Below are 19,689 nucleotides of genomic sequence, written 5' to 3'. Positions count from 1 at the left end.
GTTTTTTATTCCCTGTACAAAAGCTATCTTACGATTACTACTAAGAGAAACCTCCTACAGGTCCACACACTTTGTGCGTGTGAAGTGTTAAGCTCCGAAAACTATTTTTACATAGTCAGGCATTAACCCCACCATCAGCTTCTTTAGCTAGAGGCTTGCGCATTTGTCCGGCTGGTGGGTGTCGTCACCGTGAGGAATCGTCTTATCGAGGTTGATGATTCCGGTGTAACTCGCATGCCATTTATCGAATATCGGCGACTTTTTGGCGTTGTCCTTGTTGTACCACCACCACCAACTCCAACTCCTCGCTGACTCGCTTCGTCGCCACTCTCGTGCGGACTGCTTGTACTGCTCAATGCCCACGAGGAACGGCGCCGAGGCGTGGTCGGTGTTTCGGCACTACTGCCAGCAATAGTATGCTCTTGATGATGATTGCTATCGCTGCCGCCGCTACTAGCTCCCTCGTCACACGATTTCAACTCGCGAAGTCGTGGCGAAAGAAGCTGCTGTGCTGCGGTCGATTTTTCCAACGCCGTACCGTAACTGTTTTCGATGCCTTTAGCCGCCTGTAGCAATTTCTGCTTCCGGATCTTGGTCAGCCAGTCTATGTGTTCCTTAAGCTTTCGTTTTGCGGCACCGCCACCGATCGTGCTGGAGGTACCTTCACCGTATGCTGAGCTGGTTGAGAATGGTGATCGGTCACTACCACCGGAAGCGGCCAGTACGTTCACCAGATGCGGTGCTTCGCCATCGAGCACATAGTTGGGTAAGGTTAGATTTAACGTAGGAGATGGGCACCGTTGCGCTAGCGGATTGTCCGGTGAGCGTATGTTAAGGTCTGCGGTGGCTAGAGGTGATTTACAGGGTGACAGCCCGACGGTTAGCTCTTCGGACGCTTCCAGTATTACGTTGAGACTTCGCGACGTGGAGGAACAGGATGCAATTTCAAGCGCTTTAAAGCTGTACGGAGTTTTGGAGTTGGCCGGACTAAACAATCGACGGCCACGGCCTTCCTCTCGCAGAGATCGCTTCCCCGGTGGACGTTCACCAGCCTTTTCAGCCATATCGCTGAATGATCGTTTCGCTGCTCGCTCGGAAGTGCTCGTACCGGCACTTAAAGAAACGTCGGTAGCGATTTTAAACGCCGCACCGGATGCTTTCGGTGTACGATTGACATCTTCCTGTGTGCTGGGTGTCGTTTCATTGCGCAGTATAAGTCCACGTACGGTTTTGGGCGTGAATTGAAGCGTCTTCAGGCGAACCTTCTCAGCATGATCCGACCGATAGGAGTCACAATATTCGGCCTTACCGCGCAGCTGCTGCATCTCGTCCGAATCCATGTCCTCCTGACCGATACGCCATACCTTATGGCGGGCATCGTCACTGCATGTTACGATGCGCACATCGCGATTGCTCTGCATCCACGCGACACTGGTCACTTCCGCCGAGTGGCCTGACAGTTTGACCAGCGGATTCGGATTGTCCACGTTCCAGATGTAGCAGCGCTCGTCGCTCGAACCACTTATTAGATACTGTCCGTCCGGGCTAAGGGCAGCTTTAACGTAAAACGTTCCATTGTTAAATCCACCGTACCGTTGCAACGGCTTACTATCGTACGACGATATGTTGTAGCAGTAGATGTGATTGTCCATACAGTTCACGTACAGCCGGTGCCGCCGGTCATCAAGGACGAGATTGGTGAAACCTTTCAGCGTTGTCGTGCCGGCATAGTTGAAGCAATGCTTTGGCATCGGTTCCCTCTGGTGGGTGGTGTAATGGCGCCGCGTATCCCAAACCTTCACCACACCATCACCGGCACCGCACGAAATGAGCGTATTTCCGTCCTGAAACGCTAACCCGGTAATGCTACTGCTACACCCTTGTGCCGGAATCTTTGGCGTTTGGCGGGTTCGCTTACGGTGCGAGGACGGTGTGCCCGGTCCACCGGCATGCCCACTAAAGATACAGTTATCCGCGCGCGGTGTCATATCCAGCCCGACCTGTGCCCTTATGTCCCAGATCAGTATCGCACCATCCCGACCGCCCGTGGCAAACACGGCCGAATCATCACGACGGAAAGCGACCGTTTTGACGGAACGCGAATGTCCGCGGAACATTTGCAAGCTAACCAGCTGTGATTCGGTCAGTGCCCAAAGTGTTGCCGTGTGATCACCCGAAGCCGTAACCAGCTTCATATCGCGCGGCATCCACTCAATATCGAACACGGCATTGTAGTGGCACTGCATGCCTTCCAGTGCCCGTTCACCACCCGGTTCTTGGTTCGTAAGGTTTGTGTCCTGCAGTGCAATTTTGCCATCCTCATTCGCTATCGCCAGTATGTGTTCCTTTCCAACGCACTTTGAAAATTTGGCTGCCAGGATCGGTGGTGATGGGTTGTAGTCGGCCGAGAAGGTGGACGGCGTGATACCCTTCCAGCTGTCTCGTTCGTGCACCACCAACCGGCACAGGGGTGCATCGTACTGGTTTAAGAAACCTGTAGGAAATACGCCACACACACACGCACAATCAGGAAAAATCTGTTTTCTTCCGCCCTTTTCTGGAGGGCCAGGAAGTTTCATGAAACAGCACATCCACTGTGCCAATACTTACCGCGACCCCACTCACGGTTCCGTAAGTTCGTCACTAGGTTCATGGAAATTGTAGTTCAGTATCCTGAGGGTTCGCTCCGCCTAACTTTATACGCACTTCATGCAGAAACAGTTAGACTGATATATGGTCCGAAGTGATTTCCCGCTCAATGTATGGCACAACATCGCACCAGAAACGCGCGAAAGAAAAGCGGGCAAACAGCACTGGGAAAGCGCGTAAATATTTTGACTCCCGCTGTCAAACAAAGCGCCCGGACCAAACGACGCAGCTGTCAAAACTGAGCTGGCGTTGGGTTTGAAATTTTATGCGCAGAAGGTTTAACTTATATAATTTGTGTCGGTTCGTTATTTTGCTTTAAATTGCTAAATGAGGCAAAGTTTATCGGGTTGTTAAATACTATCAAAAAAATATTATATATATGTAATTTTACAAATAAAAGTAATTTTTGGCAATCATTGCATCGTGTGCCACCCTGTGCCGAACAAGAGCACGGATAAACGAAAGCAGATGAATGTCTCATGTCCATCGCAGAATATATTTTTGCATTTTTTAAAGAGCAAACTATTTTGCCGTTTATTTTAATTTTTCAACTAGGATTAAATTACATATCCTTCAAAATAGCTCCTCTACAACACTATCCATCATCTCCCCCGACACATTTAGTTCCCCTTGTCGGATCTGTTGCAAAAGTATTGTTTTCCTTTGCTGCAGTACCTTAACGTACGATTGAAATTCTAGTCTTGAGGACATGCTTTCCTTTGCTTCAGCGGTTTTCTTTGAAATAATCTTCCGTAAAATAATGTCTATTTTATGTACCGTAGATTGTTCCATCGGTTGTGTTACTGGTCGCACTACAGAGTGTTCTAATGGATGTTCAAAGCAGTATTGTATTTGTCCGGCAATTATTTTATAATCGACACTTTCCTGAATTACCACGACCTGTTGCTCACGGTCATAAAGTTTACTGCTTGGTTTCTCTAAACGCATCCACATGTGATTGATAACCTCCTCCGCAATGGGTGATGTTCTCGCTCGATTTCTTTGCACAGCAATCGCAAGAGAAGTATCGAAAAATGCTTCAAAATAGCCGATGGAAAGCTTTCTAGCAATCTTTTGCCATTCCGCTCGCATACTCCTGTAGTAGTTATTATCGTCGATAAGAAACACAAAGTCCGATGACATGGTTTCGGTAGAAATGTTCAATTCATGCTCAAACTCTTTGTTCCAACGCGCCAACACTTGCTGCAGCTTCGGTTGATCGTTCTGTTTCAGGTACAGTATGATCATTTCGACGTACGATAGGAGCTTTTGTCGATGCTGCTTGTACAAGCCTTTTGTATCGCGGAATTTATCATAGTTTACATCGATATTAATGAAATAATCATAGCATACGTGCACGACATTGAAGCTTCTGCTGGGTAGCGCGACGAGTTCTTGGCAGTAGTTGGTCTTTCCTGAGCCTGGTATGCCCAGTAGAACGTTTAAACATACTCTAGTCATTTTAACTGATCAACTAAATTATGCCACACACATTAAACTAACTCACTAGGAAAATAATCACTTGGTAGCAGTTCTCTATCATGCTGCTGTAGGTTCCGTAGTGCTGGGAGCGCTAGCCGCTTCAGCCGTACTTTCAAGTGCTGCTTGTTGTTGCTGCTGCTGTTGTTGCTGTGCTTCGGCCATCATTTTCGCTTGCTGTGCCTCAACTTCGGCCATTCTTCGCTGGTTAATGTCGGCCTGGACACCAACGTACACCTTCAGTAATCGCTGATTTACGTTGGTAAACTTGAGAACACAATTATCGGCACATGAAATCTCCTCGCGCGTTAGATCCCGTCCGTACAGGTTGTCTACGCATGAATTGAAACACATATCGGTGATTTTGTTGTACAGCTGAAGGAAATCTTTGATCTAGGATGGGATCGAAATTGAATTTAACACTTTTTTACATGAGGAATTACCTATTTTACCTACATTTCGCAGTTCGAAATCCATGTTTGCGGCCGCTAATGTACAGAGCGCTTTTCGTTTGTTTACATGTTATTTAATCGCGAACACATGCTTTTGACGCTTTGCATCGAACATTTCGAGCAGCTTTTGAAAGAGAAATTACTCGAATCGTGCAGTTTCCCATTTATCCGGGGATTTTGAACAGAGATCGAATTGTTCGTTACGATTTTGTAAACGCATTTAATTCAATTCATTCAAATAGTCTTTTCTTTATTGTTCAAATATTAAATTACTAAAAGAACTCATAAATTATTTAACTTCACACACCACACGATTGTCAAGCAACTCACATATTCTGCAAAAACTACTCACACTCGCTTTAACTAAAATGCACACATAAGACGTTCGTTAGTTAATTTAAGGCACAATTGAAACGGAGAATTTAAATGCTTCCCGGACGCGGTTGCACGTGCTACTTTATTCTACTCCGTCTTACTAAGCTGCGCAAGGTCCGGAATACGACGGAACATCTTTCTTCCAATTCCGACGAGCAATATCAAATGGCACATGTGTAGCACGAGACTGCTCAGCACCGTACTAGGGTAGGTGTTCCAACAAAACTCCAACAGCAAAAGTAGCAAAAATTTCAAACTATTCGTATACTCCGTGTACCACGTAAGGTACGGCAAGCTGTGGAAGTACCACACGTAGAACTGATAGTGCAAGCTGCGCGCACACACCATACCGATAAAGTTGGACAGAAAGATTGGAAGTAGAGCGAGTTGGGTCGATCGATCGAAGTGGATCGAGAATTTGTTCGTTGCAGCTGATTTTTCCGCTTCCTCTGCAGGACGTTCAGCTTTCTGTTGCTGCTGCTTACCAGACATCTTTTTTATGCCTTTCTCGAACGATTTCAAAAACTTTTCCTGATCTTCCGTAAGTTTTTCTTCCTCCTGCTTCTTTGCTTTGGCAGCTGGAAGGGCTTGAGCTTGAGATTTCTTTGCTTTTTTCTCCTTTTCTTTTTCGACCCGATTTTGTGCCTCGATCTGAGGAAGCAGCATCATCTCCAAGTGACGGAGGCGGCAATAGTTTTGGAAGTACTTGTAGCAGGGTGATGCAAATACGGCCAGCAGTGTAAGATGAAGTCCGAGTAGAGCGAGATGAAACACTTTGCTTTCAAAAATCTCCGGCTCCAGAAATCGATAGTTTACCGTCCATTTGTGCTCAAACACACGGCCAAGATCGAAGCTCCCTTTCAGGTATTGCCAAGGATGGGTAAGAAGGAATGGCGCGCCTAGGATAAGTTGTATCGCAGCACACACCACCAACTGGAGCACCGTTTTCAGCCATCCCAAGTTGGTTATATACAGCAGTAGAATTGCAGGTGCAAAGAGCAAAATGTTCATTTTCACCGAAACACCCAAACTGAGCATCACGCTTCCGAGCGTCCATCGACCATCGATGAATGCGTTCAATGCTGCGTACAGAAACAGGATTGCAATCGGATCGTTAAACAGTCGCAGTACGTAGATGGAGTGAATCCGGTAGGAGGTGAAGATGGTAATAACCATCACATATGGTGGAATTTTACGGCTCTTGCAGTAAAGTCGCAACACCAACACCAACTGTAGTAGATAAATCGCAACGAAGATGTACTGTGCCAAACGAATGTTGGTGCCGTGCGATGTGAGAAAGTACATTGCGCTATAGATGTACACGAATCCGGCCGGATAAACTAGCGGACCGGTATCACCTGAGAAAGGGGTGAGGAGGAGGTTGAGAAAATCGTTTTGTCAGCACCATTTTTACTATGAAAAGTTCCTTCCTTCCCCACTTACCACGCAACAACGAATAATCCGTGGTTCCATTGAGAAAACCTTCGCACTCCTGCATGTAAGCTTTCCAATCGATCTCGGTGTACCGCACATTTTGCACCACGAACACATTGAGCACCAACTCAGCAGCCAAAATTAGGATCGAGATCAAGGGTAGCCGGGCCGGGTCGAAGATTAGCGATTTGGCGAACGTGATGCTGACGTACTCTTTGCGTAGTTTGGAAAGCAAACTTTGATTTTCCTTCCGATTTGGTGCCAAAGATTTCGGTGGTGGATTGGCTGGAATTTTCCCCATCGTTCGCTGGATTTAGTTGTTCCAATGTTTTGATTTTGCTCCCCCACTCGATACGTCACTTTAACCGCACATTAACCGGGCGAACGGACATACGCATAAAATTACAGAATAGTTTTTATAAAGCTATTTTCGAGCCGGTAAAGATGTTAGAAAAGAGAGAAAATATGTTTCACACTAATGAAACTGTTTCACGGAACACGCTTCACTAATTTCATTCAATTTTTCTCAAGCTAATGTTTGAAATGGTTAAATATGTCCGCGTTGCGCCATACACAACCCACTGTGATGTGTTTCTATCCCATTTGTTTACAACATCCCATTCGTTGCTTGATATGTATCATTTTAAAACACGTGGCGCAAAATGCCAACAGGCACATCGCACATGTGGAATTAGCACGATGAATTCAAACTTTCCGTTGATAGGCAGATAATAGTTTAGTTAATAGTTAAGAAATAATCACGAGATGTGTGTCAAAAATGTAATAAAACTATTTAGAGAAACATAAGGCACATTCAAGCCCTGCTGACAAACAACCCGTGTTATTAAGGTGGATCTTTAGAAAATGCATTTTTGTGCGAATTGTCTTTAGGTAGATCATGCCAAACTTTAAATAACTAGCTAGTCTTTTCCAGGGTTTACACAGGACTTACTATCCAGTTATGGATATAATCAAATCAAGGAAGCAAGAGAATAGATGGCGTAAAGCCGAGACCTCTCGAAGTTATGGATCCTAAAACAGAAGATTTCTTTTCTATGAGTGGAGGAGGAGGTTCAAATCCCATCCGGACCGTTCCTCATGTAGTGAGGACTATCTGATCCAACTACGAGGTATCAGCAAGTCTAGTAAACTATACGATGACCGGCGTGACCTAGAAGGTCCAATCCAATAGCATAACAGTAGTAGATCTATTTACTTAAAAAAAAAAAACAAACATCGAATCCCATCTAGATCGCTCTAACGCACGAACTCAGGAGTTAGGACTTGTGATTCGGGATTAGAAAGATTCGAATATTAAATTGCTAGAAAAATTCAAATCGGATTGGATTCAAATTGACGGTAACGAAAAAAAAAAGTAACGTTGCCGTGATCAGGACGGATAAAAATGATGGATTCGTATTCGAAACCTCTAATGTACAGAAGCAACATCTCCCGTGGTTAGAATCCTTATCCTTCGATATCAACGGGTCACAAACTATGAGTGTAAAAGATATTTAAAAATTATTTTACACATGTCCGAAATGCCGCCCCATTGCTTTGTGACTTCAAATTACCTAGGCGGTAGCAAGAACCCACCACCAAACACCGTTATCAGGACGGTTCGTTAGAGTGTCGGGTGTGTAAAATTTGTTTACACATGTTCCAAGCGTAGATAACGGAAGAGTCTCGGGAAATGCCGAGTACCGTGTATATAGGTACCCTGCCCAAAACCGTCAACAAACAATATACGCATACATCAATAAACCAATAGACCCTGTTGGCTCCGTCTATTGCATCAAATCCCATTTGGGACACGGAGCGTGCGTCCAGCACCAGCAACAGGCAACAGACACACGATTTGATATCATGCAATTGCAAAACAGAATGATCAGACATTTAAATCCCAACCGACTGCAACACGCGGCGATCCTCGCTAAAAAAACGATCTGCTGCTGCAGTTCTCGACTAATAAATTCTTACAAACGACCGTCGTATGATGTTTATTTCCCCATCTTATTTGGTTTAGTGTTTGACTTTAAAAATTTAAGCAGTTCATATTTTACGCTCTTTTGTTGTGTTCTTCACGTTTAAAAATAGACTGACCAAATTACGACCGAGTTGCGTATTCGCCGAGGGGGGAGTTCTTCGTTTGGACGCTCGTTCGCTTCCGCCCTATCTTGTTGTCGGACATAAATCATCGAAATGATCGTTCGAAAAACGCAACCCGTTCGTCGTTGCGCTTGGAAAGCATTTATTCTATTTTCCCCCTGTTTTGCTTTGCGCTGCGCCACTACACCTGATGATGGAAGAGGCAAGGCACTAAACAACAGCAACCATTCCCTGCTTGCCAGCAGATATAGATCGGAGTGCTGTTGTTGTGTTGCTCTTCTCGCTTCTACTAACCCGCAGCATGAAGGATGGAAGTGAGCTGTAACTGACCCACTGTTTTTCAGGGTTCGTTTTGTTGAGGTTCGATATGTGCACCCCGCTTCCTCGGTTCCTAATAAAAGCTGATCGGAACGAGTTTTTCCCTTTTACTTTTTTATTTTGGTTGCTCTTGGTGCCTACCTTGCCTGGCACAATTTATTTGTCCCACAACACCCATAGCCTCCCATCCAGGCAGGCACCCACCCACCCAACACTGGGTCCACTTGGTAAATTCCCGACCTCTCTTGACATGCTTGACATGCCGTGCCGTTAGCACATACTCCCAGCGGGGGTAACTTCATTTTATGTGAGTGTGTGCTGTGTGTTCCGTTTAACCGTGGGCTGACCTTGACTTTGAAAACGAAAACACAAACCAAGTGACTCAGCACCATTACGCTACATATGCCGGCAATGCTAACGACGATGATGGCATCGAAGGGCAGCGTTTTGTTTTTCTTTTTCGTCTTTCTGATTTTCTCTTCCGAACCGCAATTCTTGGATTTGTGCGCTTGCCTGGGAAATGAAGTCCCCCCTCCTCCCCTAAAAGCTGGATAGTGAATTAAGCAAGGCCACCCCAAAATGAAACAACAAAAACCTGCCCAACTGTACTCCATACACCCCGGGAACCGAAAGCGGAAGCTGAAAAGGAAATTAATTGAATAATAAGCAGCTAGCACAGGGAACCAAGGGTGCCCTGGGTGGGGCTCTTATCGCAATCGTACCTCCGGAGCACCCGCATTCGTTGTGTGTGCGTGTGTGTTAGTATGTGACCGAAAAATGCCACTACTTGAAAGTGCACATGCGTAATGAGGGCTCTCTCCATCATGACCATGTGGCCATTCGACACCTGAAAAAAAAAAACGGGACGCGCAATCCTTCATCGTTTTACCGGCTATTGGCAAAAATATTCCGTCTCCTGCCAACTACCACCACACACTATCAAAACCAACCAGGAAGACCTCAGAGCTGAAGATTGTTGTGTACCATGTTGCGCCATTTTGTGCACGATCTTTCAACGAACGGGATTCAAAAGACTAATCTTTTTAAATCCCACTAAACACACACACACGGATACACACAAAAATGAAGCAGCGTCATTCTGTTGGTTTGGAATCCCATCTACAATCGATCATCGATCGATAACGATCGTGTACGTGCGGATCAATAAATCAGTACATCAGTAAATCGTTCACGCATCGTGGTCAGTATTCAAAATCTAACCTTGCAGCGTGCAACTAATACACTTGTCTGGAAGTGCCTTCAGAATTTCAGAGAGGGCGCTGCTTCCGATCGTGCTCGCTTGTTAACGATCTCATTAAAACCTCCCCAACAGCTAGATCCCCTTGGGGTTCCTTCCGGGTTTTGTACCGCAGCTACTAACAAAACACCCAAAAGCACTGAAGAACTCCGAGCACTTGACGTATATCCTTCAATCACGCGATCACCACCACCCCCCGCACGTATAGAGAGTAGAATGCGTGCGTGACTTTAAGGTTTCTTGTGTGTAGCTATGGGGTGTGTGTTTGGTTACGGTTTTAAGCATCCCAACACCACCACCAGCAAGTGCTGTCGTTACAAATTAGCCACGAATAACCCGTATGCCAATGGCCGCTACGTGATTGAACGCGTTCAAGTGAGGAAAATCGAAAATCCTCCCGCTGTCAAACGTGCCTTACATTATTCGGGCACAGCTGAGCTCCGTTTACCGAAGAAGCGGTTATGCAAAGCCGTTTCCTCATCCGCACCGCTCATCTGCTTCTGTTGTGTGGATGGGGTCACATTCTCTGACACATTCCGTACAACAGCAGCAGCCGCAGCAGCAGCAGGAGGCATATGCACTACACACTCATGCTTCATGCCGTCAACCAGTCTCTGACCGTTTTTTCGTCCGTTCCTCCCGGGGGCTGAACAAATTTGCGCGAAACGTACCTGCCCCTCCCCCTTCAGGTTCAGGCCTCTATCTTCCCGCCCGAGCACCACGCCGAACCAAAGATTTCGCTGAATCACACACGTATGTAATTTGATCGATGCAACTAAACTAGCCTACGCACGAACGATCAGCAGCAGCAGTCGGTTGTTGGTATTTGGCAGAGAAATGAACCCGTCCCGCAGGATCCTGTGAGTACGACCCATACACACCTCGGGTCCTACCGGATGCATCAAACCGTTCGGTACAAAATGTTGGGAGACATTACGGCGGGCTCGGATACATGTTAGGATGACTAGTTGCGGGCAAGAGTAACCAGGAGAGTGAAGAAACATTGCACGAGCAAGTGCATTTTGCGTGCGATCGTTTCACGCCTATTTTTAGGTAATCGTAGCTCATGATGACTTTACCCGTCCCTCGTAGCCCGGCGTGCCCTGACTGCCCCCGCCTATAATCTCCACTTCCTGCCCGGGTGGGTTGAGAGAGTGGAACGGTGTGCGTGTGTGGTAGGGTAGCTAGGAATCTAGGAACTTGCATCACGCGATGCTACTATTCACAGCCGTGCTCACCCGTTCCGATGCACCTGCGCTGAACCACACACTCTCAAGAATGTGGCCAACCATGTGGTGGCAAAGAGTTGGGGCGATGCAGTCATAGCTGTGCAACACTCAACCGCCTCACCCGTGAAGAAACCTCACATTTCAACGCGCTAATTTCGCCCACCCTCGTAGTAGAACTGATGCAGATGCAGCAGATGAGCTAGATGACCCGACGTGGATTAGTCACCTGATGCCCGATTAATGGGCCCGAATGCCCACAACTCACAAAACCCGGAAGATAGCAGCAGATCCCAACAATGAGGGTTGAGGTAGAGTGTGTGAGTTGGCAAGTGTTAAAAATAACATAACTCATGGTTAGGTGTGCGCATACACGGGGATGCTCACCGTTAAGGATGTGGGGGAGAAAGTTGTACAGTGTTTGTTGCAGATGATCGAGAAGAGAACGGAACGGGTGGGAATTAAACAGAGGGTGCGCGCGCTGGTGACATTTGATAAGCGACTCGCATCATTACGAGTGCACATTGCTATAAAAGGAAAAGTAGGCGTATAATTCTTGAGGACAGCTTTATGGGTGAGCCAGTTGTTTGTCTCGCAACAGTGCGGTAAACAACATTCTTGTCGCATGTGTTTACACCATCAGTGCTCGCGGTACATTATTTGCTACATTGCTACTGCCTTTGCCAGTGCACTTGCGTTGCTGCAGGGGACGGCAAGCGTTCTACGTTTTACACTGACACGTGACTTAACGTTGTCGAGTCATTTTTGTTGACAGATCGAAGAACTGCGTCAGGATCAGGATTACCATTCCCGATGGAGCATTGGTAGTGATTGGAGTAGGTTGTTGACAAGCACCATCATCACCCGAAGTTCACAACAGGCGCAGTGGAAATGCTTCAATAGAGATACTTTGGACTTGAATGTGTACTGGTCAACTGCTCAGAGATACTCCCTCGTGGAGGTCTTGCTAGTCAGCTTAGAGAAAAAATAGTAAAGAAAGTCAAAACTGATAGGCTCAAGACCTATTTACAATCCGCTGGCAAAAGTGAGAAGGAAGAAAAATAAGATAGTTTGAGTCATGTTCATGTACATATAACGGGTTACTACTAATAGTTCTTTCTTTTAGGAACGGTACGGGACGAAACTGCTTACTTTTCAGATAGGAACGAAACGAATCTATTTGACTTTTTGTACCTACTACTATCTAAATGAAAAATGTCACAGTGTCTGTCGTGCAGCAGTTGTCAATCAAACCTTTTCGTCTACAAAACAATATCAGCTGCTTCTTTAGAGGAGACTGCAAGCATGGGAAGATCTGAATTCGCGAATTCAACCACCAGCAACGAGTCCTATTTCGCCTTCGAATAGGACATACACGCTTCACTTATTCCAACATCCTCAACAAATCCAGTCCTCCAATCCTGAAGCTTCTGTGGCGTGGACATCACCGTCCACATCCTCACCAATTGCCATGGATACACGACACACCGAGCCACCTGGCAAATAGACATCGATTACGCGACAATCCTAGCACCCGATTGGATTGGAAGATTTTTACGCATCAGCAGTTTATACAGAGAAATGTAGGCAATAGTTTTATTCTTTAGTAGCCATAATCGCAATAGATATAAGTAATAGATAAGCCACATCATCAATAGTTTTGTATTATTATTACCCATTTTTTCTAAATTTAACATTCACATAGACAACAAAAAGTAGGTGCAAAAAATCTACTTAGTGAGATTATTTGAACCTAGGTTCGATCGTTCCAAGGAACGTACCTAATAGGTTGGGATCGAAATTCTCATCACTAGTTATTAGACTTATTGATGCCATGAAGTTGGATAGCTACTCATCAGTAGGAGAGAATCGCTCAGGTGAGTTTTTGAAAAGCCTGATCATGCCGTTCTAGCGACCGACCTCTGTCCCTGGTATCAATCAAAATCTTTACTACATAAAATAGTCTATCCAACGTGAAAAGACTATCCGACTGCTACTATTTCCGAAGAGTGATTTTAATTTAAAAAGAAAAGATTCATCACCCCTGACTTCTAAATTCATACAAGATCAGCAAGCATTGTAAATCGTTCTCCTTACTATCAGCCTGTTGGTTGGAAGGTTTAAGCTCCTAGAATCAAGTTTCAAATAAAAACAATTTAATTCTTTATGGCCTTAGCCAACTGTTGCTTGCAATGTGTTCCTTACGTTCCCGTGAATTCAACGCTTAAACATCTCATCCCATCTTCTCGAATCAAATATCCAAAACAACAAATCATAAATTATTATTTGACACTTCCTGGACGCGGTTCGCGAAATAAGTCGTTCCAACAGCAATCAACACAACAGTGAATCCAACAGTTATTATACAAAACAAAACACTAACTCTGCAAGATCGCAATCGGCACGATTATTCCGTACGATCGATAGATCATCCAAAAACGATAAACAGCCTGAATCAAGCGAACATTTTGGGACGGCAATATCAAAAAAAAGGAAAAAGAAACAATAAATAAATATCCAAAAACTACACATAAAAAGCCTCCTGCAAAACTCTGCGCTTGCAAAGCGGAGAGACGGTATACATTTTAACGGCCAATAAATCAAACCTGCGACTTGAAAAATAGTCAACTTTGGCAGTAGTCTGACCTACGGGCAGGTCGATTAAAAAAAGGGAGTAGAATTTGGAAAAGTAAGCGGATGATCATGCCCTGCGGACGGAGTTGCATCTCAATGTCAAGTGAGGACATCGAAGTGATGGGCACGCCGTGATAGAATAGAGGACACGGGTGAGACAGAGGTACACCACAAAGCAATCCTAATAATTTTACGGAATCTTGGAAATTTTCGCTTCCATTTTCGTAGTTCTTTTAACCCTTTTTTCTTTCCAAACTAAGTCAAGCGATCGTACAACTCCGTTCGTCGAGCAAGAAGTGGGACATTAGGTAGCGTACGAGCGGTCTCTCTCTCTCCACAGCTTATCACGATCGGAGCAAAACACCAGCCGAAAGAAGGATTGGCTGATAGGGCCAAAACATCCACCAAGACCGGCATACAATCTTGCCAAACAAATTCTACGAGTAAAAGATTCTGCACGATCTTACACCCAGAAGATCTCAAAGATTCCTTCCTACGTTTGGGATGTGTTGTTTACCGTATTTTTGTTGATGTTATTCACTTGCTTACTTCGCAAGGTTCCCTTTATTTCTTATTCACGACCCTAAGCACCCTTCAAGAGTTAATTTAATTTTTTTCTTCTTTCCTTCGCCATACTTCCTTTCGATTTCTGCCCACGGATTTCGCTACAATGTTGCCCTCTTCCGAGCCCCTGCACACACATACACACACACACCCTCCGTCACCGTCTGTCATGAACCGCATCCAACCGAACCCCAAGCCAGCGGGATGCGCGATCGCGATCGCGAGCGAACAGCCCTTTAAATTTACTTTATACACGACAAACAACAAATTCAAGGTCTTCGCCGAATTCACCCGCCAGGGCGAACGGTTGATCGTTTCGTCGATGTTTTATGCTTTGTTTTATGTGCAAGCGTGTGTTCTCTGCCTGGTTTGCGAACGTACGTTTCCTGCTGCCTTCAATTCGTAAGCTGTCTTTTAATGTTATTTTTTCGTCCGCATCACTCCGAACGGAAAGGTTCGGCTTTATCTTATTCCAACTGGTAAGCGATTGGCAGTTTTCTGCATGCTGCAAAACCGTGTTATGGTCGGAGGTTTTTTTTTGCCGGCCGGTGACTTGTTTATGTTCTGAGTTCAGAGAAACTCTGGACGAATTTAATGCCACACTCACAAGCCTACAATTGATTGGATGATTTATGAATCAACGAAGGGCACGAGAATTGTTCGGGTGTTCTCAATTCATTGCGTATATTGCCGATGAAGTGTGCTGAAGAAAAAAAAAACAAGGCCCAAAGCATGAAATTAAGGTGTTTTGCTTCAAAACTGCGTTGACAGATGATCGCATCGGGCCACAGTCACCCCTGCTAGCTTAGCATCCCTTCAAACTACTAAACTCACCATTTAAAACCGAATTCGATTCTACCCCCATTATGCCCCCATGCTATTGCCTGTCAAATCCAAGTCCAAGGGCAGGCATGAAAAGGGCCATTGCTCCTCTAACGCCGGCCACCGGTGTCAAATTTCCGGCTAACTCTAGAAATTGTGGAGCTCCGATAGGCAGCCATAAATTAGCATTACATTGACAATCGTCCCACAGCGTGGGGCACACTGGACCAACAGCTGCCGTTAATAAGACATTAATCATCGTCTAGTTGCAGCTCTAGCGTACAAGAACAACAAAAAAACTAAATCGTACCCGATGTCTTTCCATTGGCTGAAGGGGGGAAAAAACAGTTGTTGTCTCCAAATGGCCAGCTAACCGTGTTAGGTCCGGTCAAGGGTAGAAAGTCGTCACTGCAGTCAGTTCGCAGGTTAGGATCAGCGATCGTGAACCGATCGAACCCTATATACACACAAACACACACACACGCCTACCAAGCGTACGCTAGTGCTAGCAGCTAGTGCGTCTAGCAAGAGACGAATCTAGTCATCGCGGTAGGACACCCGACAATAGGAAACTGATTAGTCATAGACATGGTGGTAGTGGAAGTTGAGGTTGCTTGTCGCGCGGTTACAGCTTATTTGCATCTAGCGGTAGAACACCCGGTTGGGCATAAAGTTTAATAGCATCACACGGCTTGACCGACACACCAAGGGTCCAACGTTTTCGGTCGTTAATTAACTTGTTTTTCTTCGCCTTCGTAACTCGTAACTTTACCAAAGCCGATCTCATCAATGCCAAGAAATTGTACCATTCCCGCATGGGAGTCCTCTGGAGGTGTCTCAAGGTATCTCTTTGAAGTCCCCTGGTAGACCCCCACCCGATCAAACGTCGTACGACGCGGTTAGACTTTTGTAAACAAAGTGCTTATCGTAACGACGTAATTATAAATAGTTTGTTTTCAAGCGCGACCTTCTCCAATTGCTGCTGCTTATGAATGGTGACGATACCTTGACGACAAACACCTCTCCTTTTGCCAGCTTTAGTGCTTCCAATAAAATGAAACCCTTCCGTTCGAACGTGGCTAAGGATCGACACGCTCTAAAATAGATGTCACTTTCTATCTCACGCCACTATTCCGTCTTATTGCATCATCAAACATCAAAGACCATACTACGAACAAGGATAGCCAAAAATTTGCCCAAGCGTCACGTCTACTTCGGAACCGCCCGGAAATAGATGCTCTAACAACCCGCTTTTTTTTGGGGGGGTATCCATTCATTCATCATCACGCTTGATACTGGTGGCTGATCGTGGGGGATCATGGCAGGAAATAAGGGTACGTCTCTAACACTCTAGTGTCCACACGATTCTGCAACGTGAGCAAACTAAACCGACTTGTTGGACTTATGTCAACTTCAACTTTGTAGTCTTCACGCCCTGCGAAGCTGCCGGAAACAGAGCTTGCATGTTGTGTTTTTCCTTCCCTCTCTAAAAAGACAATTTTGCACAGATGTCGAGATGCCCCAGATGGGTACATCGAAACCGTCGGGAGATTATTTATAGTGTGTGTTATTAGCCGTATCATTGGCTTTACGTCCGCTGCAGGCTGGCTTGTAATGTTGGTGCCCGTACAGTACGACGATCTCATATGCGCGGTTGCTTTTGTTTTGCCTACTACTGCAGCATCACACTGGCCTCCGCATGCATACCGATCGATTCCGGCAACCGCAAACAGGCGAATGATTTCGTTATCACTTTCGACCGGGATTCTAGACGGTCCTGGTTAGATTGCCCCGTCTTACTGGGGTTCTCATTTACAAACAAACCGAGCTGAAACCTAAACGATGCAGATCCGCCTGATGAGTGTGTCCGCACGAGTAGCCTCTAACCTTCAACGGTCTCTTAGCACCATTGCATAACACTGCACCCGTGCGTGTGTCTATTGCTATAGTCCCATTTCGTTAGAAGTAGCTTAGAAGTTTCTTAGATCTTTCGCTAGAAGTGAAGCAGTCTCAAGCACGCTGCCTGGTAGAGCGATTGTACGACGTCTGTTTGCGACCAGTGACGATTCTTTCATGATCGATTGTTTGTCCGGCAGATTAAAACCGTCCTCCATCCAATCGTTGTACCAACTCTCACCCCCCGCCCGGTTTGCGCTCCGATAAGACCGCGCTGTTCCCTTACAGATTGTTCTAAGGGGCAAAGGGTACAAGACAACGCCATCGTTCGATGCACCACCTTTGTTAACTTTGTAGCACCGAGCGATGATTTCATCCCGCTAGACAAAAGACCTGCCCCACACGTTTGGCGCTGGTGACAGTTTTAACCGTACCCCGTTGTCAGGTTTTTAATGCGTTTCTGCGATTTTGCGATGCAACAAAATGAGGCCATACACTCGTCTAGAGCGTCTGCGAGGCGCCTGGAGGAACATTCGGTGTCACAATAAAAGTTTGACCAGATGCATCGATGCAACTACCGCAGCAGTTGCATTGAGTGATAATAATAAAAACGCACACATACATTTCTACCGTGGGATAGGATATGATGCGAGCGTGGCGCTTTTTAACTGCGCCGAATATCTGCACCATAAGTTGCAGCTTGATTGCTGTATATTGCTGACGCAGCACTTAGCTTTTCGCTGCAACTACCAGCACCAGCAGTGAATATAATTTATAGCTCGCGTTTTACCAGCCACTGCATGGGGCGCGTTGCGTTAGCAATTGAGCTAAATTAATCCAGCACACAGACACACCGAGCAGCATAGGCTGCAAAAAACTATGCTCCAAAAGAGCAAACTCGTCCGATTAACTGATTCAGGATCAGTGTTTGTGATGTAAACTCTGTTTTTACTTCACACTGGCTGTGATATGAATTACACCCTGATCATATTCCAAGTTGTGGTTGTGTATGAGGCTGCTGCTTCAATCGAATTCAATTAGTAGATCACCATCAGAAACAGCTCGTGCTTTAGCAACCGTTTTTTTTTGCTTCCATATATTTTTTTTAAATTAATAAATAAAACCTGCTTTATTTACACAGGCTCTGGCTGTTTGCTTCATCCACACAGTGTATAATTACTTCTTAATGTAAGGTAAACATTGGAGCTTTTTAATACGCGAAGCAGGGTGATTGTGCGGTGTACAATTTTAAACCTGTCCGCTCTTCTTTTTTTTATTAAGTATTATTATCGATCGCACATGATCTCGTCAAGCACTATCTACCATAATCCAGGTCTCCATTTTTTCTTCTCTCCTTTTGACTCAAGGATGTCCAGCTGAGGAACAATGTGAAAAAAGCTATATTTATCGGGCGCTTTTGGCCAACGTACCAATGCCATCGCGGTTTGATCAAGTGGCTGCTTAGCCCGGGCGAATATTGCTACCATCTGACCTCCTTCTACCGGATGCTGTCAAAATAATTATAAATCAGTTAACGTTTGCAATGCGGGACGGTATCCCTTCGCCGCCAAAGGGGTAAGGGAACGTTTAATCCCGCTTTCTTGGAACGTTTCGCACGCTGGGCGACGCACTTAATCCGGACGTAAATTAGCTTTGAAATGTATATTTAGCGACAAAACGTGAGGTGTTAAATGTTTAAAGAAGAAAGGTAGCACCCAACCACCTAGAGTTGTTGAAATTGTGATAAAAATTAACCGCTTAATCCGGTGGAGGTGGTGTTGCATATTTTTTTGTATATAATTTCCTGCTGATAACATAACAGAAGCGTAACTGTACGCGTTCAAGGGCACAAGAACTTTATGGTGGGTCGACGGAACCATTAGCTAGCCGCAGTGTGTGTGTCCCACGTATCATCGATCGTATAAAAATGGCGGATCCATAAAGTGGTGGCCGCACCACCAGCTGTGTGCGCTTTTACATCGCGCCCACAGAAACCGGTACGAGCGCACACTTGGCGATCATCTGAAATGCGCGTGATCAGTTGTTTGTGTGTGTGCGCGCGCGCGCGAACAAAGAAAGCGGCACAAGTGTGTGAAATGTGGTGTGCGCACCCCGCGAAAAGCGCACGACCCATTTATTGTCTTTAAATAAAGAAAGAATTGTGACCGTTTTATCAGTGCGTTGTTTTATTCGTTTGCGAGCGGGCAATCGAAAATAAAAACAACACTGCTGCTGCTGCTGCTGCTGCTGGCCGACCGACAACCGATCCATGCAGAAGAAGAGCGCAGCGCGATGGCTTAAACGAGGTTGATAATGTCGCGATATGCAACATGGTTGTGTGGTGTTGGTGGATCGGTTTCGTGCGCGCGCACGCTCGTCTGTGTTGGTGTTGCGCACGGACGCAAAATGGTTCGCGGATGTGCACGCACCGTTCCCGTGATCAAGCGTTTAACCCACGAAATTGGGTTGCGCG

The 19,689-nt window shown here is 45.7% G+C and overlaps 6 protein-coding genes across 6 annotated transcripts in view; 1 reads left to right on the top strand and 5 right to left on the bottom strand.

Annotated features, from left to right (window-relative positions):
• Window positions 1–19,689, bottom strand: part of LOC126563070 (protein lethal(2)essential for life-like) — a 566,897-nt gene that overhangs the window by 142,901 nt on the left and 404,307 nt on the right. The gene's annotated exons all lie outside the window — the stretch shown is intronic.
• LOC126560911 (phosphatidate cytidylyltransferase, photoreceptor-specific) overlaps window positions 1–19,689 on the top strand; it is a 170,435-nt gene that overhangs the window by 52,957 nt on the left and 97,789 nt on the right. The gene's annotated exons all lie outside the window — the stretch shown is intronic.
• Window positions 144–2,653, bottom strand: LOC126560912 (protein lethal(2)denticleless). Its single transcript, XM_050216862.1, has 2 exons — window positions 2,611–2,653; window positions 144–2,494 (listed from the first exon to the last, which is right to left on the bottom strand). The coding sequence occupies exons 1-2, from the start codon at window positions 2,651–2,653 to the stop codon at window positions 144–146; spliced, it is 2,394 nt and encodes a 797-aa protein (XP_050072819.1).
• Window positions 3,223–4,110, bottom strand: LOC126562718 (L-seryl-tRNA(Sec) kinase). Its single transcript, XM_050219284.1, has one exon. The coding sequence runs from the start codon at window positions 4,108–4,110 to the stop codon at window positions 3,223–3,225; it is 888 nt and encodes a 295-aa protein (XP_050075241.1).
• On the bottom strand, window positions 4,189–4,605 carry LOC126563335 (mitochondrial import inner membrane translocase subunit Tim10B). The gene is made up of 2 exons (XM_050219970.1): window positions 4,585–4,605; window positions 4,189–4,521 (listed from the first exon to the last, which is right to left on the bottom strand). The coding sequence occupies exons 1-2, from the start codon at window positions 4,603–4,605 to the stop codon at window positions 4,189–4,191; spliced, it is 354 nt and encodes a 117-aa protein (XP_050075927.1).
• Window positions 5,016–6,690, bottom strand: LOC126562047 (lethal(2)neighbour of tid protein 2). The gene is made up of 2 exons (XM_050218459.1): window positions 6,399–6,690; window positions 5,016–6,313 (listed from the first exon to the last, which is right to left on the bottom strand). Exons 1-2 carry the CDS (start codon window positions 6,688–6,690, stop codon window positions 5,043–5,045), a joined length of 1,563 nt encoding a protein of 520 aa, XP_050074416.1. The 3' UTR covers window positions 5,016–5,042.

This window comes from Anopheles maculipalpis, chromosome 3RL (assembly GCF_943734695.1).
Source record: "Anopheles maculipalpis chromosome 3RL, idAnoMacuDA_375_x, whole genome shotgun sequence".
Lineage (NCBI taxonomy): Eukaryota > Metazoa > Arthropoda > Insecta > Diptera > Culicidae > Anopheles > Anopheles maculipalpis.
Note: the sequence above shows the minus strand (reverse complement) of the source record. Positions and strands in the feature narration are given on the sequence as shown.

Coding starts and splice junctions, on each gene's coding strand:
- LOC126560912 (XM_050216862.1), bottom strand. CDS start 2,653: ATGAACCTAGTGACGAACTTACGGAACCGTGAGTGGGGTCGCG. Junction 2,495..2,610: donor GAACCGTGAGTGGGGTCGCG/GTAAGTATTGGC, acceptor TATTTCCTACAG/GTTTCTTAAACCAGTACGAT.
- LOC126562718 (XM_050219284.1), bottom strand. CDS start 4,110: ATGACTAGAGTATGTTTAAACGTTCTACTGGGCATACCAGGCTCAGGA.
- LOC126563335 (XM_050219970.1), bottom strand. CDS start 4,605: ATGGATTTCGAACTGCGAAAT. Junction 4,522..4,584: donor TGGATTTCGAACTGCGAAAT/GTAGGTAAAATA, acceptor ATCCCATCCTAG/ATCAAAGATTTCCTTCAGCT.
- LOC126562047 (XM_050218459.1), bottom strand. CDS start 6,690: ATGGGGAAAATTCCAGCCAATCCACCACCGAAATCTTTGGCACCAAAT. Junction 6,314..6,398: donor GGATTATTCGTTGTTGCGTG/GTAAGTGGGGAA, acceptor CCCCTTTCTCAG/GTGATACCGGTCCGCTAGTT.